Source organism: Ciconia boyciana, chromosome 6 (genome assembly GCF_034638445.1).
Source record: "Ciconia boyciana chromosome 6, ASM3463844v1, whole genome shotgun sequence".
In the NCBI taxonomy this organism is placed as follows: Eukaryota; Metazoa; Chordata; class Aves; order Ciconiiformes; family Ciconiidae; genus Ciconia; species Ciconia boyciana.
The window spans coordinates 36,470,620-36,487,119 of NC_132939.1; the positions used below are offsets into that span (position 1 = coordinate 36,470,620).

General features: G+C 34.1%; 1 protein-coding gene across 1 annotated transcript in view; it reads left to right on the top strand.

Annotated features, from left to right (window-relative positions):
- The window catches only part of LOC140652642 (formin), a 153,940-nt gene that overhangs the window by 93,167 nt on the left and 44,273 nt on the right, over window positions 1-16,500 (top strand). The window contains exon 13 of the mRNA XM_072863665.1: window positions 13,004-13,096. Within this exon, the coding sequence (XP_072719766.1) occupies window positions 13,004-13,096 (93 nt within the window). The remainder of the gene's footprint in view (window positions 1-13,003; window positions 13,097-16,500) is intronic.

Below are 16,500 nucleotides of genomic sequence, written 5' to 3' on the forward strand. Positions count from 1 at the left end.
AAAATAAAAACCGCAGCTTTCTTGGATTCACTGATTTCTATTTTCTAAAATAAATTTTCTTAGGTATTTATAGAAAATCTAGAAAAATTGTTATGCTGATGTTGTTTTCATAATTTTTCTTTGTAAAGATGCATTTGAAACCCAGCCAAACCAATTAACATATAAGGTTAATGACAGCAAAGATTTGAAACAAAAAAGGTTGTGGAAATGTTTTCAGATGTTGGTATTTTATCACTCAGAAATATGCAGAATTCTAACAAGCATTCCTGTGATTAGTTTCTCTTATATTTAAACAAAGAAACCATCACTCATATAAAAATGTTGTCTCTCTTTCAAACATTCCCTTTCAAATTTTTTCCTTCAGATAGTGCTGTAGTTTATTTTTAAATCAAAATTTTAATTGAAGAGGTTATAATTTTAACACGTACAACAAAGATTTGATGAGTCTCTGTAGTTTATTGTAGCCATTAAAAAGTTGTGGCTGCTGGCAGAATACCAGTGAAAGTCTAAAGCTGAAACAGATGTGAGTAGCAGAAACCAAGTCCAGAGAAGCGTCGGGCCCAGCTATCCAGACAGGCGCGGCCCTTCAGATGTAAATAATTTGAACAATATTAACTGGGGCTGCCTGTGTTATAGCATACGTTGGATTTATTTCAGTTTGGTTGGCTAAGGTAGTCTTAAGCAGATTACCTTGGAAGTGGGATGAGACAAAGGTAATAAATGAAAGAGGGGTTTTCTTGTGTGCCATTAGGGAACAAACTAATGTTCCTGTTAGTGACTTACTTTTTTCCTGAGATTTGCACAGAATTATTAAAAAAAAAAAAGATAAATATCACCTCTTGTGCCTGAAATGGCAATTTTGAGAGACACTTTTCATAATAGTTGTCATTTAGTATTTAAAAATATTTTTTACTAGTTTATCAAGGCATTCATTTATCTTTATGTCATGGATATTAACATAGGAAAGATTGAGTTATCATGAATGTCATGTCTTAATGGTGTAAACCTCTGGTTTGAAATACCTAGACACTGTGGAACCGAAAGTTCAAATCTGGATGGAGCACAAACCCTTTCATCCTTTTCAGATAAACAGATTGAGTTCCATACAATTTGCTATTTTGAAGTCTTTCAGATTAGACTTTAAAGGGACAGATTAACTTTAGTCTAAAGGGATTAGACTAAAGTTTGGCTCAAAAATTCAAACAAATTTTTGGAGAACCTTAATCCAACAGGTTTTTAATACATATTCCAGAACAAACTTGGTAATCATGAGCATTTTTAGGTTAAAAAGAATGATAAACAAAAATATGCATTTAATATAGGTTTTGAAGGGTAAAGAAGTGCAAAAGAATGCAATATTAAATAGTGAGATGAAAATTTTAGAGCACAATCTGGTTCCACTTTAAAGTCACAGGAAAAAGAAATGTGTTCTGTAAGCTCAGGTTTTCACTCCAGGTCTGTATAGTCAGTGTATTTCCAAGGTTTTCAAATATTGCATAGTAGCATAAGCAGATACATTTATTCATTTAACAAGTATTAGCTTTCCAGTTAATCTTTTATATCTATGGAAAAAAAGTTTTTGCTTTGCATCAATATTTTAAGATTGTAAGATATCTTATTCCTTGTCTAGGGCAATGATTTCCACTTTTTCTTTCCCTATTACCAAACGTGATTTCCCTTCTAGTCTGAACAATGCCACTTGATTGGTATTGCTCTGGAATAAGCACAGAATGTTTGAAATGTGTAATCATAAGAAGATTTTTATAAAGAAAGCCACTTTACCAAAGTATGACAGACTTGTATAAGTTTTACCATGAACCTTTTATTCATCTCTTTGCAAAGTTGAACAATCTTAATTATTCAAAATTAGTTGCATGGTAGGTTGTTTCCATCTGTCATACTCCTTGCTCTTCTTTGCAATACAGTTCGTAAAATTTTGAAATGCTGCCCCATTAGTCAAAAGAAAGCAATGTTAGATTCCTTGTATCATTTACTGTAATGTTCATTATAACTTCTTAGTATTCTTGACCCTTAACAACTGAAAGAGCAAACATATTTATTGAATGGTTAAAAATGGAAACCGAGGTCGGTCCACTCTGAATACTTTCAAGAGTCACACCTTTATTTCTCATAATTAATTAAATTTCCTATGAGATTGTTACATTCTGATCCCATTGAAAATCCACATACCTTTTGCTTTCACCTTCTTTCATGACCACCAGTAGAGATATTAGTTGCAATTTTCATACTAATATTTTTTTCAGTACTGTATATATGTTTTAAATTTTTACTAACTTAACTGAGTATATATGTAGGTGTTTACACACACACATACATGACTGAAAGGAAATAATTTAATCTAAAATAGAAACAAGAATTCATGGATCAGCTACCTATAACAATCAGTTGGATTTCAGTACTCCAAGAGACATGGTTTCAAATTGGGGGCCTGTTAACCTAATTGTTGACGGATCTATATCTTCCATAAGAGTGTTATCCCCAACTTTTCACATTTAAGTAGTGGAACTTCCTCAAAACTTCAGCTTCATCAAAACTTCAAAACTATGGCAACCCCGTCTTGTAAAATTGTATAACCCTTATAAAAAAATTAAAAGGGAAGCAAGTAAAACTATGCATGAAAAGTTGAGAAATGACAATTTTACATTGGCCGTTTTCACATTGTTTTTAATACAGAAGCATTACAAGGATCTTAAAATCATAGAGACATGCAGGGTTGTTTGGTTGGAAGGCACCTCTGGAGGTCCTTTGGTCCAAAGCCTTTGAGCAGGACTAACTTCATATTTAGATCAGGCTGTACAGGACCTTAGCCAGCTCAGTTTTGAAACTAAAGATGGAAATTCCAACACCTCTCTGGGCACCTGTTCCAGTGCTGAATCACTGTCTTGAATATTTTTCCTTATCCCTTGTGAGAATTTCCTGTGCTGCCACTTGTGACTATTGCTCCTTTTTCTTTAGATGTGCATTTCTGAGAAAAGGCTGGCTCCATCTTCTCTATAGCTATTTGTTAGCTAGTTGAAGCAAAAAAATAGATCCCCAGTTAGCTTTCTCTTCACCAGACTGAACATACCTGGCTTCCTCTGCCTCTTCTTCAAGTGCTTCATTTTATTTTCATTCTCAAATAGCGGCATGACAATATATATATTCTTTTTCAGATATGAATATGTGTATATATATAGTCATACATATATATATTCTTTTTCACAGAAACAAATCCAGTGCACTGATGTGACTAGCATACCGATACCAGCATCATAGCTAATTAATCCTGTCTCTTAGCATGGCTGACTAGATCAGACTAAACTGTTGCATCTACATTGCTCTCATTCAGTGCCTCTTCAGGGAGCTCTGTGTCACATTATATTGCAAAGTGCATATGTGTTACAAAATTAAGACAAGAATGGAAGAGAATTTAGAAATGAGAAATGGGTGGAAATTGAAAAGGGTCAGTCATTCTCAATTCTTGCAGACACTGTCACTATAAATAGAGACAAGGAGGAAACTGCAAAAAGAAAAAATAATCAGTTCATGCTCATTTAAGACTAAAACTCTCTGATTTTCTTGATTTAAAATCCTGAAACACATCTATTTTTACCAAGAATTATAAGGGAATATATTTACCTATAGGAAAATATACAAAAGCAGAAAAGTTTAATCAGTATTATTCACAAGAAGTTAATTTAAAATTCTTAAATGTGTGTGTTCCCATCCGAGTCTTCAAACTGATTAAAGGTTTTTGCAACAAAATGTCCCCTAGTTAGCTATAAACAATTTTTGCTCTAGAGATTAATTGATGTTTTCAATTAATGAATTGGGACATTTTCAGCTTTTGTTGGATTTCTATGTAAGCACAGATCGAAAAATTAATTGAATGTGTTCTTATTTATTCAGATGGAATTATATATTTAGTTCATACATAATATGGCCTTAGATAAAGTCTGTTTTATGGAATACAGTTTTAGTATAATTCACGATACAATATTTACCAATAGGGCAATGATTACAATATTGAGAGGTTTTGTCTGTTGTTTGATTTGCTTTATAGACAGCAAGGTTGCTGGGTCACATCATGAAAATTCTAAATATTATATTAGTTTGAGTGTTAACTTTCTAATTAATTTGTTGGATCAATAGATGTTTCTCAGTAAAAGGTGCTTGTTTATTTATTACAGGAGGATAGTATTCAAAAAAGTACCAAAGGTCTTTTTCTAAAATATTTTCAACCAACTGAAGCCTTAGTCTAATTTAAATGAAATGTTTTAAGTCAATTTAAAAGTGGGATTTAGGCATCTGAGTCACATACATGTTCTAGAAAAATTTTCCCAGCAGGAGCAGAGAAATTGTGTGATACTTTCCAGGAACTAGTCACTTTAATTTTCTTCATGTTAATTACACATTTAAATTTTAAAATTCAGCTTAAAATTGTGGAAGTGCAGGCAAATAGAAATTTGAACTGGGTGGTAGAACATGAGGACCCAGATAGGTGCCTGTGTTATGTTCTTTAGACATTAGCATAAATGGAGCACATTGTTTTGTACCTGGTGAGTATCGCTATATTTTTGCACTGTCCAACATTTACATGATATATTTTGAGGCAATGCAGAATGGTGTAAGGAAAAGAGCAAAGGACAGCTTTGTACAGGAACGGTTAGCTTTCGAGAGTTGACAAAATGACACTCTCTTCCTTCTCAGAGTTTTCTGACCTCTTTTTGCATAGTCTCTTGCCTCAGCAGGATGAGATATATTTCAGTTTGTTTTGATTTGGCAAAGATACAACACAGGCATTAAAAAACACATTTTGTATACGTGCACTGGATTCTATTTTACAATAAAACTAACATTTTGACAGTGTTCCATTGGTAATGTTCATATGTGAATACATTCAGTGGAAATTTTTCTAAGTGGATCATTTCTTAAAATTCCGTTAGATTTTCTAGTTTGTGATAATAGACACTAGTATGGAATGGCTTTAATAAGATTCAGAAATATAATAGAGGAGCAAAGCAATGATGTTTTAGAAGAGTTTATTCCCTGGAAGCAGATGTCTGCATATGTGCACAAAGGCGAGGGAGAAAGCTTTCTGTTGGTTAAACAATGGCATGCTGTTAATTTTTTCTTTTATATTTTTTTCTTTGGCTAAAGAATCCTCGGAAATTTCTTGTTAAAAATCATTCTGCAAACGTTAAGATTCTAAAATGAATCTTGGAAATACCACAGTTATGTTTTCCTGCACACTTTTCTGTGTGCCCTTTTATATAAATAAATCAATGTGTGTGCGTGTGCGCGTGTTAAGCATTAGTTACATAACTCTGTAGTATACATCTGGGGCAGGTAGTGTACGTCTGGGAACAGGAGGAATATTGTCCCTATCAATGTGTATGATGGACAATGAATGATGTAATTTGGCGAGTATGTAACACTAGAGTTGGGAGGAACAGTGATTTCATATTTGTGGATCTCATCAGCTTTTCCTCTTTGAGGGAGTATTCAGTAAAAGAAAACGCAGGTTTCTGCTAGAATTGAGACGGTCGCTTACGTGTATTTACTGCCAATGATCAAAGACTGAAAGTGCATTACTTCAGACAGTGGGATACAAATTAGTAGAGTGAGGCTAATTAGCGCTTTGAGAAGTGTTCCTGCTAATATTGTAGGTAGTTTATGAATATACATGATTTTAAATCTAAGCAGGATGCTCTAGCTGAACCAAAGCCATAAACCTGGTAGAAGAATTAATTAGGTGGAGCTTTATGATCTGTCTTGCACAGAAAATCAGAGATCCAGCAGTACAGAGGGAAACAGGAGATCGCTTCTCTGGCCTCTACAATTTCAGCTCATAAACATACTGTTTCAGCAATTGTCCAGCAATTCTCTTCTATCCGATCCCTTGTTCAGTGCGCTAATAATGGGTTTGTGTTTGAAAGGTCTTTTTTTTTTCCTAGCACTGTAAAAATCTTAACTCATCTGATTAAAAATATTATTATTGCTTCTTAACAATTTTGTCTTCCTCTAAATTAGCCAGACAAGACTCTTCAATCTCAAAATACTCATTTTTTGTACTGTTCAGACAGAAGGGAAATGTTCCGATTTGTCAGTGGGTTCTGCTAGCGCACATTTCTACACTCCTGACAGATCTTAATGATGTGCGGAAGTCTGTATGTTTGGATCTTGACACTAAACCAAAACTTTCTACTAATAATGTGTGCTGCAATCACTTAAAGAATCTTGCAAAGACTCAACTGGAAAATTATGAGGGTTTAGTCTTTATATTCATTTATATTTGCCATTCAGTCCCTTGCAGTATGCTTCTCTGCTGAAGGGCGTGCTGAATGTAAACTACAATTTTAGAGAGAATACATTAACCAGAGTCTCAGATATGTTGCTATGATGTGAAAAATATTTAGTTTTACTAGCAATCTTTGTTCATTTTGTTAAATGTATTCTTAGGAAACAATCTTAACAGAAAGGTTTTAAAATGATTTCTATAAAATGTTGATAGCCTTTGACAAAACAAGGAGCAAAAAAAATTTTTCTTTTAGGTTAGTTGAAACTGATATAGGCCTGACAGTTCCTCTGCATGCCATCACATACTGTAAAAGTTCAAAATGTTGTTAAACTTAAAAGAAACAAACATAACCCCCTCACAGATCTTAAATCTGAAAGAGAAAGCCAGAATATCTGATCAAACTTGTGCAAATTGTCAAGATGTCTGACTCTCGGCTTCCAATAAAACTCCATTAGAACAGGTGAACTTTACAGGGTGTTCTTTATGCCACTAATTCAATTATTTCACTTTCCACAGCTTAGGACTTATCACTGAAATGTTTTTCTGTCTCACTTCCACGTGAGAGCTTGAGCACCTAAACAAATACTTGTTTCTGTGTGTCACGAGGAAAATGTACTTCAAACAGACGAACATCGGACTGTTAAGTTTTACTTATTAGCTTCTATCCTCTGAAATGGCTTTTTAAGAAAACTGAATTATTAATGAGTGAAGAAAATAATTGTGCATAGAAGTACATTTCTTCTAAATTAGCTGAAAATAACTTCACAGAACCGTAACTATGCAAGCAATTAATAGGTTAGAATGGGAGATTTAGTTTTATGTGTGCTAACACTTTTTTGCATTAAATGTTGACCTTTATTTAAGACAATAAAAACGAAGCTTGAGAATAGAGTACCACCACAATTTGATCCTCTTCTACATTTTTTCTCAGATACTTTTGTCTCAGAAAACCTCACACCCCACTTCATGGTATTTCCCTCTCTATTTGGTTCAAAGGCTTCTGTATTAGTCAGCCCAGCTCTGGCCAGGGTGTTAGTGCTTGAACCTTTGTGTGTTGCCATCATTGAGATGTGTACTGGTTACCAATGTGTGTCCAAAAATGCAAATAAAATACTGCCTCTGAAACTTTTCTGGATTAGTAGCAGCATAACCACTTGCAGTTAGAAGTTGTCAAAATTCTTATATTGTACTCTGAAGAAATCAAGATAAATCTCATCCCTTCTTCTCCACATTTATTTAAAATTCTATTGGAAAAGAAATATTTACTTGCAAGGTTATAAATAAGCACAGGAGCTGTAGATGGCACAGATATAATGGATTGTAATAAAGCTAACATTCTTATATGCATACCTGTAGTAAGGATGTATCTAAGTTGCATGTAATAACAAGAGAATATAACCAAATCCTACAGCCGTGTCCAATGGGTAAACATGCATCTCTTTATTTAACTTGGAAAGTTGTTTGCAAGTAAGAAAATGTAATAAAGCAAAACCAAACAAACTGAATCATGAGGAATTTTTATAGCACTTGCTGAATAATTTAAATTTATGCATTTTATCTGAAGTGTATTAGATTCTTATTTGGATATATAGGCCCAAGTAGTGTAACAGGCTTCTGCACTGTAAAAAATCATGGATCCTCTCATACAGAAGTTTGGGGTTATTTAGTGCTACGTTGAATTCATTTGCGGTATGGTTTCAAATCCCCTTTGAAACAGAAGAGGTAAGGGTTCTAAAAAAGAATTGTCAAATAGTAACCCTCCTGTAAAAGATAAGCCTGCATTATAACAAGAAAATAAAATAGCAAGCTTGGCAGTATAACCTGCCAGGCTCTGAAGAGACAAGGGGCGGGGGGGCGGTTTAGCAGCTTTCACAGTGGCATAACTCATGGGGGATAGTGTCAGTGACAGGTTTATAGGAATTCATGGTGTTGATACTTGGTTTCACTGTCAGGATGATTCCTGTAAATGCTACTGGTGGGTTCTGGTGAGTAAATAGTTAGTAATTTACTGTTATCAACATTAAACTATTTCTGGTTTTGCGTTTACTTTAAAAATGGTGCTTAAAAAATACGAAATCCTGTCTGATTGACACTGAAATGCTCTTTACGTGGAAGTTTGTTTATGGGCAGTGATTCTTTTGACAGATTTACAAGTGTCTGTGGAGTTTTAAAAGACTATTGCCCAATAGGCATTAAGTGAGAGACATTCTATTTTGTAAATATTTTCACTTATATTGGGGATTTTTGAAGAACTTTTTGAGCCAAGGACTGCATTAAATCTGAAGACAGTGGCAAACTGATAATCAGCAGTTTCCAGCCTTGTTTTAATGTTTTGCTAATGGTTTCCATTTCTGTGTCCAAGATTTGCAGTGGGTGAAGCATGATGTACGTCCAACAATTTTTAAGGGCTTTCAAATACTGTTGCACACTTGTATTTTCTTTTTTTGCAATAGCTCATTTAGAAATAAACAATTTTCAAAGTAGCATATTACATTTAATTTCACTAACATACAATGTGTACCAAGAAAATGAACCAAAAGTTTATTACAGTAATGGAGAATTTGCATCTGTTTGAACTTAGTAATGCTGAAACAGGTTGTTTATTTTCTCAAATGATTATTTTGGAATGGGATGGTGAGAGGAAAAGTGTACTTGTGGTGTGCTAGCTGTCAGATTCCTCAGAATTTCAGAAAGAAGTTTTTTCAGAAAGAAGATTTTTCATAAGGAAGCTTTTTCAGAAAGAAGCTTTTCAGAATTTATTTCAAAGAAGGAATGCATAATACGATCCTTTACCTCAGAATCATTCTGATAAAAACCTTGCTAAAGTAATTTTCTTTTAAAAAGGAAAGGGTTTATATTGTAGTGAATATGAGAACAAACTATAAAAAATTCATGTAATGTTGCCTCACATATGTTATAGCATTTTTAGCAAAGAAAATCAGAGCAACTGATGGAACAGGACTTTTCAGTTTTAATTTTTTAATGTAATGTTTGGCATGACTTGGTAATTATTTTTTTTAAAAACAATATATTTCAAGTAAATTTTTGCATAAACAAAACAAAAAAAGAACTTATGTAAGAGGAAATTCAATGAATGGTAGTTACCAGAAACCTTTATATTATGTTGTGTAGAACTGAGGCAGGTCGTAGAGTTGTATGGTAGACTTTCACCAATATTACAAATCTAGGTTGACTACGACCAGCTGACTTTAATATGCAGAATTACAACTGCCATTTTAATCAAAATCTTTGATTAGGCCCTGTCATGAAAATATTTTTCCTCTTTCAAGTGTGTCTCTACTTGTATCTGATTTGTGATTCCTTTGAACAGACTTCCACCATTCTTTGCCATATCTATCCCCGGGCAAATTTGATGATGTTCCAAAGTTCTTCATCCTAAAAGATACATCCAGTTGATGGTCCTAGCCATCATTTTTTTATAGGTATTGGACAAGGAATCATTATTTTGCATAGGACATTTCATTATTGAAGGGAAAACTGAGACTGGAGAGATTTCAGCAGGAAAACAAAATTTTTGAGACTGCAGTTCCAGCTGAAGTTCATGACTGCCTTCCGCCAGTGACTCCATACCTATGTGATGTCTCTTGTTTTTAATGTTAACAAGTAAATAAATACAAGTTTTGTTCAAATATTTCAGTGAAGTTGACTTTAAACAGACTTAGTTAACCTTTAGTTGTCCAGATATTTTTTTTGTTTGTTTGTAGACCAAAAGTATAGGTTATTGAGTGAAGTATAACCTAAATTCAGAGTCAGTTAAAGGAGGATTAAGCAGTATAGGGAAAATACATTGCTTTTGTGATTAACAGAGTTTCACTTCATCACCCTTGTCCTTGATTCCTTTAGCTCAAAGCTAAAACTTTCTCAGAGCCCTTCAGTCTATTTTGGCAGTTATCTGAAAGAACTTCAGGAGGAAAACTGATAGATTTTAGTTTTATCTAGATATAATCTAGATAAATATCATTAGCAGAGAGAATCGTCCAAACGTCTCTTTTTAAGGCTTTCCAATAATGTAAATTCTTAAAGTCTGCCAGCATTTACTTGACTTCGTCTCATTCAGTTTCATTGTTTCGAGATGACTTAAGCAATGCAAACTGGTATCTCATCTTATTTCATCTCATCTCAAACTTTTAGAGTTTTAATCAGCACCCCTGATTCACTTATTCTATGTCATCTGTCTCATTTGATCTTCTCTTCTGTGCCTTTCTCCTTACTTTTCCTCTCCCCTCATGCCAAATGTTGATCTTCTTGTTAAGGATGTTAGGATTCTTCTTAAGAATTCACTACCCAAATCAGCTTTTTCTCTATATGCTGGTACTTCTTCTTGTCCATATTTTCCTGTAGCTTTTGTCATCTGATTAAGGTTAATGTTAGTCATCTTTATTTAAAAAAAAAAAAAAATTATTGAAGGGGTTTTATATGTGCTTTCTTTTTAATTTAGAAACAATTCATCCTAGTCTTGGTCATTTAAATATTTACATGGGACATATCTAAGTAACCTTTCTAAATCTGGTGTTATTAAAGCATGTAGGAAGCTTTCAATACTCCAGACAATGCATTAGCAACACCATGTTTGGGAAAACACCTTTCTAGAGTATGTTAGAGTATGTTTAGATACTACTGTAGCTACAAGCTTATTATTACAATACATATTAATAGAAATCTACTTCTGTACAGATTTATACAAATTTATTTATATAAGATTATTATAAAATTATTATTAGCTTGCAATCATTGCAACCTTACATGATTGTAATAGTCATGTGCATTCTGTTGTCACTGTGTACCAAATGCCTGAACATGTGTACTAATACTTTTACACTTTTGTCATTTTATATTTATCTAATCTAATTTCTAAATATTGCCTTACAGAATTTTCTGAGATTTTTTTAAACACAAAGAAAAAACACAAACTTGTAGCTGCTACTTTGTTCAAACTTCCAATCAGAAACTTAACAATACTGTCTCAGTTATTTTGCTAGATTTTTTCCCCTATACAAATCTAATATGTCTGTCTTCTTCCAAAGTAAAGTGTTACAATTTGCTTGAATACCTGTAGAAATCTCCTTCTAATTCTACAAACATAAATGTTAAGTATACATAAATTTCATTCAGTGTATGATAATAGTCATGGAAAGCTCAAATTTTTAATGGTAAGAGGCATGTATCATAAGAAAATAATCTTTAAAAGTCATATAAACTTCCCTGATTTCTGATTTGTTTTGCTTAATTTAATTTATTAAAGACACATAACTGAGCAGCTAGTAAAAGACTTTCCCAATCTGTTATGCTTAAATTAATGCTCCATTCTGCCTACTATCTGGCATACAAACAAATATCCATTAACTTTACTCTGAACAGTTTCAAAGGTCTGCCTTATGCTACAGGTTGCAAGACTAGAGATTAAAGATAAACTTAGACTGTAGCCCAGGCCATTTTACATAAGCTCTGGAGCTCCCCAATAATGTCATAGTCCACAACCTACATGAGTTGTGGAGGGATGCTAAATTAAAATATACACTTAGGTGGGAACAGGTATCTTTTCAGCATTTTTCTGTAACAACAACTGTCCAAATGTATTTCTGATCTTAATTAATTGAAAAGCTGTCTTTTTAGTAAGTCCTGGTGGTCCAAGACTATTCTAGGCATGCTACTAGTTGTACAATAAAATGTATGCATCTGTTTTCAACCTTCCGTTGACTTTTTTCACTGCACTGCGAACTTACATTAATATGACATTTTAATTACAAATTCTCAACTTCTGTTTCCACAGTTTTGTATTAATTTCTCCTGAAATTAATACAAAATAAGTTGAATTATATAATGGTAGGAGCAATGTGATGTGAATATGTTTCATGCAGCCAAACTGTAACTCTTGGGTTTAACTCCAAAATAAATTTCCATCTAAATTTAGCTTCTTGGGAATGAAGAGTTGTGGAAAAAAAAATCTTATAGTAGTTCATAAATTCAGTTGCTAAATGGAAGGTAGTTGCATTTTGATTTCTATCATCAGTCTCATTTCATCTCTAATGTGGAATGCTGGAATCTACAAAGTTTACTAGAAGTTCTAGGAATGTTAAAATTCATTGGTGAATAACCTAGAGTTTTTAGAAATTGGCATAGCATCAGGTCTAAAATAACAGATAGATTAAATAGTAAACAAATTGCAGTTAGATGTAAGTTAAATTTCTTACAGGCTTCTACTATTTCATATCATGGCCTGGAATTTGAATACTTAAGTAAAGCTGAATTCCTGCATCTGTGTTAGGAAAAATGGTTGAGTATAGGATGCCTGGCACTGAGTGATTAAAATCAGTTCAGATACAAGGCATCCTCCATTCACCACAGAAACAAAGTTTAGAGCTTTAAATACCATCTAGAACTTGTGTATGAGGCAGGCTGTGTTAGTGGCAAGTCTCAGCACGCAGCTGGAGTTTTAGGATAAAGTAATTCCTAAAGACGAAGTCCACTCTTTTAACATGCATAGAATTTTTCTATTTGGTATGCTATACTAGTATTTGGTTTTTTATTTTAATGTAATTGCTGGATTCCTTAGTGCTTATTTATTTCCATTTCCTTGAAAGTAAGTCTAGGTGACTAATTTAGATGTAGGCTTCTACAGTGTTGACATCTACTTCTGGTAGACGAATTCTGCCACAAATGTCTCTCAACTTCTTTTTGTAGCCTCTGAAAAGCAGATGAAGTTAGTTTGCAGAGAGTCTTCTGAAGAACATCTCCAGCCCTTCAAGGAGAAATTAGAGGAATTCTTCCAGAAAGGTAACCACATTTGGGGAAAAAAAAAAAAAAGGCAAATAGTGTAGTGGTTTACAAAGTTATACATAATGTAAGCTGCGTTAAATATCTGTAGCCTCTGAAAATTCTTACTGTCTGTTATGGATCATGTTCCTAATGTGCCTAATATATGTTAAGAATAGTGGTTACACAGATCTTGGACATCACTTGTCAAAGATAATTGTTCCCTTCATCTCACCCATTCCCTATTGATTATTTTCTGCTTTGTTCTTTATTGTTATTGGTAGGCAAAACAAGAAAGATACTGATCATACACCAAATTTATCACAGGGAATATAAAGCTTCAAGTTTATAAAAGACTAGAGTGAAAAATACCCTTCTAGAGAAAGTCCACATATATACATGAAGTAATGGCATCTTTTATCAATAGTGTGGGCTTATGAACTGACTCATTCAGATTTAAAGACTTTGTCTTGTGTGAGACAGAAATAGGCATAAGGAAGTGACTTACCAGGGTAGAGTCTGGAGACAACAGAGGTGAGATCCAAGGTACAATTTGATTGTCAGTTCAAGACAATGTAAATGCAGGTTGCTGTTGTTGAAAAGAACAGTCCTGGTCTCTTCTGTTTCCCAGACTATGTGTTCCCAGTCAACTGCTCTGCCAGCACCGTTGTCTCTGGAGCTATGCAAAATAGATAAGAGAATAGATTCTTTTTTTTCCCCCCAGGTTGTAGGAGCACAGACTATTTGGGTAAACAGAGTAAGTGCTGCATTTCTGATGACTGTATTAAGAATTGTTAAGAATTAAATATTGCCAAAGGCCTAGTATTTCTCACAGAAATCATGAACAGTTTAACAATTTAGTTTGAGAAGTCAAGTGAACGATCTGAATCTACTAATCCAGGCAGAATGTTTACTTACTATTAGTGATTATTCAGATTGTTGTAATAATTTATGAATTAGCTTAATCCTTTTTGTAAAGATTGTCCTAATGTCTTTTTAATAACTTTATTTCATGAGGCTATCTTATTAAATACTTTGATAAGTGAAAACAGGATGCTTTAAAAGTAGCAGTCCCTATTAAATTGTACTGTTAAATAAATTAATATTCTTCTTCACCCTTCTCCCAGGCCATGGGGCTCAATGGATATATTTATTTGATTTTTTTTTTCTTTTAGTTGCAACTGTATTTGGACAGTATTAAAGCTGCAAATTTCTCGCCACAGAACTTGTAAAACAAAAAGAATTATAATGGAAATCTTTATTTCCAACTTATTTAATTGGAAATTTTCACTTACAGTTTAACAATAACATCAAGATTGAGATAGTACTATATATATATTTCTACAGAACCATTATGATCTCCAGCATGCTTCTTGATCTTGCTTGCCAAAGTGTTGTAGCAGATCAGTGTAACTGTATCTTGTATAGAATAATTGATTCATTGTACTGTGTGAATTACCCTGTTAGGGCAGCTCAGAAACTAACAGTCTGTATTCTTTCCGCACTACTGGCCCGAAATGCATCAGAGCAGAGCAGTCAAAATGATAGACTCAGGTATAGATCTGGACATAATTCAATTTCACCCAGGTCTTGCCAAGACCCTAACCAAATGGTGTCTTCCATGATCATATCACAGATTCTGTAATTCTTATTACACCCTGGGTCTCCTGAGGACTGTTGTGGTTAGTCTGGTAGGCAGCTGAACACCACACAGCTGCTCACTCACTCCTCCTCGGTGGGCTGGGAAAGAAGGTCGGAAGGGTAAAAGAGAGAAAATTCATGGGTTGAGATAAAGACAATTTCATAGGGAAAGCAAAAGCTGCATGCACAAACAAAGCAAAACAAGGCATTCATTCGCTACTTCCCATCAGTAGGCAGGTGTTCAGCCATCTCCAGGAAAGCAGGGCTCCATCAAATGTAACGGTTACAAACACCATCACTCCAGACGTCCCCCCTTCCTTCTTCTTCCCCCAGCTTTATATGCTGAGCATGGTGTCATATGGTATGGAATAGCCCTTTCATCAAGTCAGCCAGCTGTCCCAGATGTGGCCCTTCTCAACTTCTTGTGCACCCCCAGCCTACTTTGTGGGGGTCAGCATTAGAAACAGAGAAGGGCTTGATGCTGTGCAAGCATTGTTCAGCAATAGCTAAAACATAGGTGTGCTCTCAACACTGTTTTGGTCACAAATCTAATACACAGCACCATACGAGCTGCTATGAAGAAAGTTAACTCCACCCCAGCTAAAACCAGCAGAAGGAATAGCAAATGCATATCCCCACAGTCCCAAAAAATAAAGGCAACGCGGTACCTGGTTTCTCCTGCAAAGCTGAGCTACCCTTTCTGATCAGTGGAATATGACAAAAATACCTGGTTGATCTTGGAAGAAGATTAGTTCTGCTTTAGAGAAAATTGCAATTTAATTGTGCATTATCATTTCAAATAGAAAAACATTTTCCTCCAAACATTTGCCCTGTTTATGCCTATCGATGTGGAAATTGATATATATTTATCTTTGTCAGTGTAACAGAACATTTTATCCTTATGTTTGTGAATAATGCATATATTTTTAAAAAAAGAGAGGATATGTTCCTGCACAGTGTCCTGGGACAATTAGTTATTTATATAAATTATTAAATTTATTGGACTTTTTTTTGGTGTTTCAGGTTTTTTGTATTCTAGAAAGAGCAAAAACACAGGGATTACTTACTTGTCCACTTTTTTCTTATGTTTTCTTGTTCTCCTTTTGCTTTATAATATTATGTTTTATGTTCTCTAATCATACACATTTAATTTTGTCTAATTTAACTTCTCATCTTTTGATACTTCTGTTTCAGCTACCTTTTTCTGAGATGAGTTGTCAGTAGATTGCCAGATCCTATAATTATTGCCCCTATTTCTCCTTCAGTCACCTGATTGATTTGAATCTTTATAATTGGTGGGTGGTACTTTCTGTGACATTAGAATGGAAATCCTATAAAATTCTACACTGAAGATAGGTAAAAATAACACAGAAACCCATCTTGATTCATGGTACTAGGATAGGCATTGGACAAATGTCAAGCTCAGAGGTTCAGTTTAGATAAATGTCTGGAAACTCAGCTGCTTCTCTAAAATTAGGAGTTAACTGATAATACTGAGCATCCGTTAAGCATCTGCTTTCAGTTTTGTTTGTTTAAAAAAGAGTTGTGGCTGGTTTAAGCAAATGTAAGGAAAAATTGTCTGTTATCTTTCTGCCAGCTCACAGCAAGTATCCAAAGCTCAGATGCTTTTCTGAAACTTCTGGCTTGAAAATAGGGCTGGAACTCACAGATATTCAGGTTTTTCTCACACACACAATTTCCCATCATTTCTAGTCAATGCTAAGTTGGAAATACTGTAAGAAAAAAACCATATTGATTTGCTTAAACTGAACTGTTTACATTTC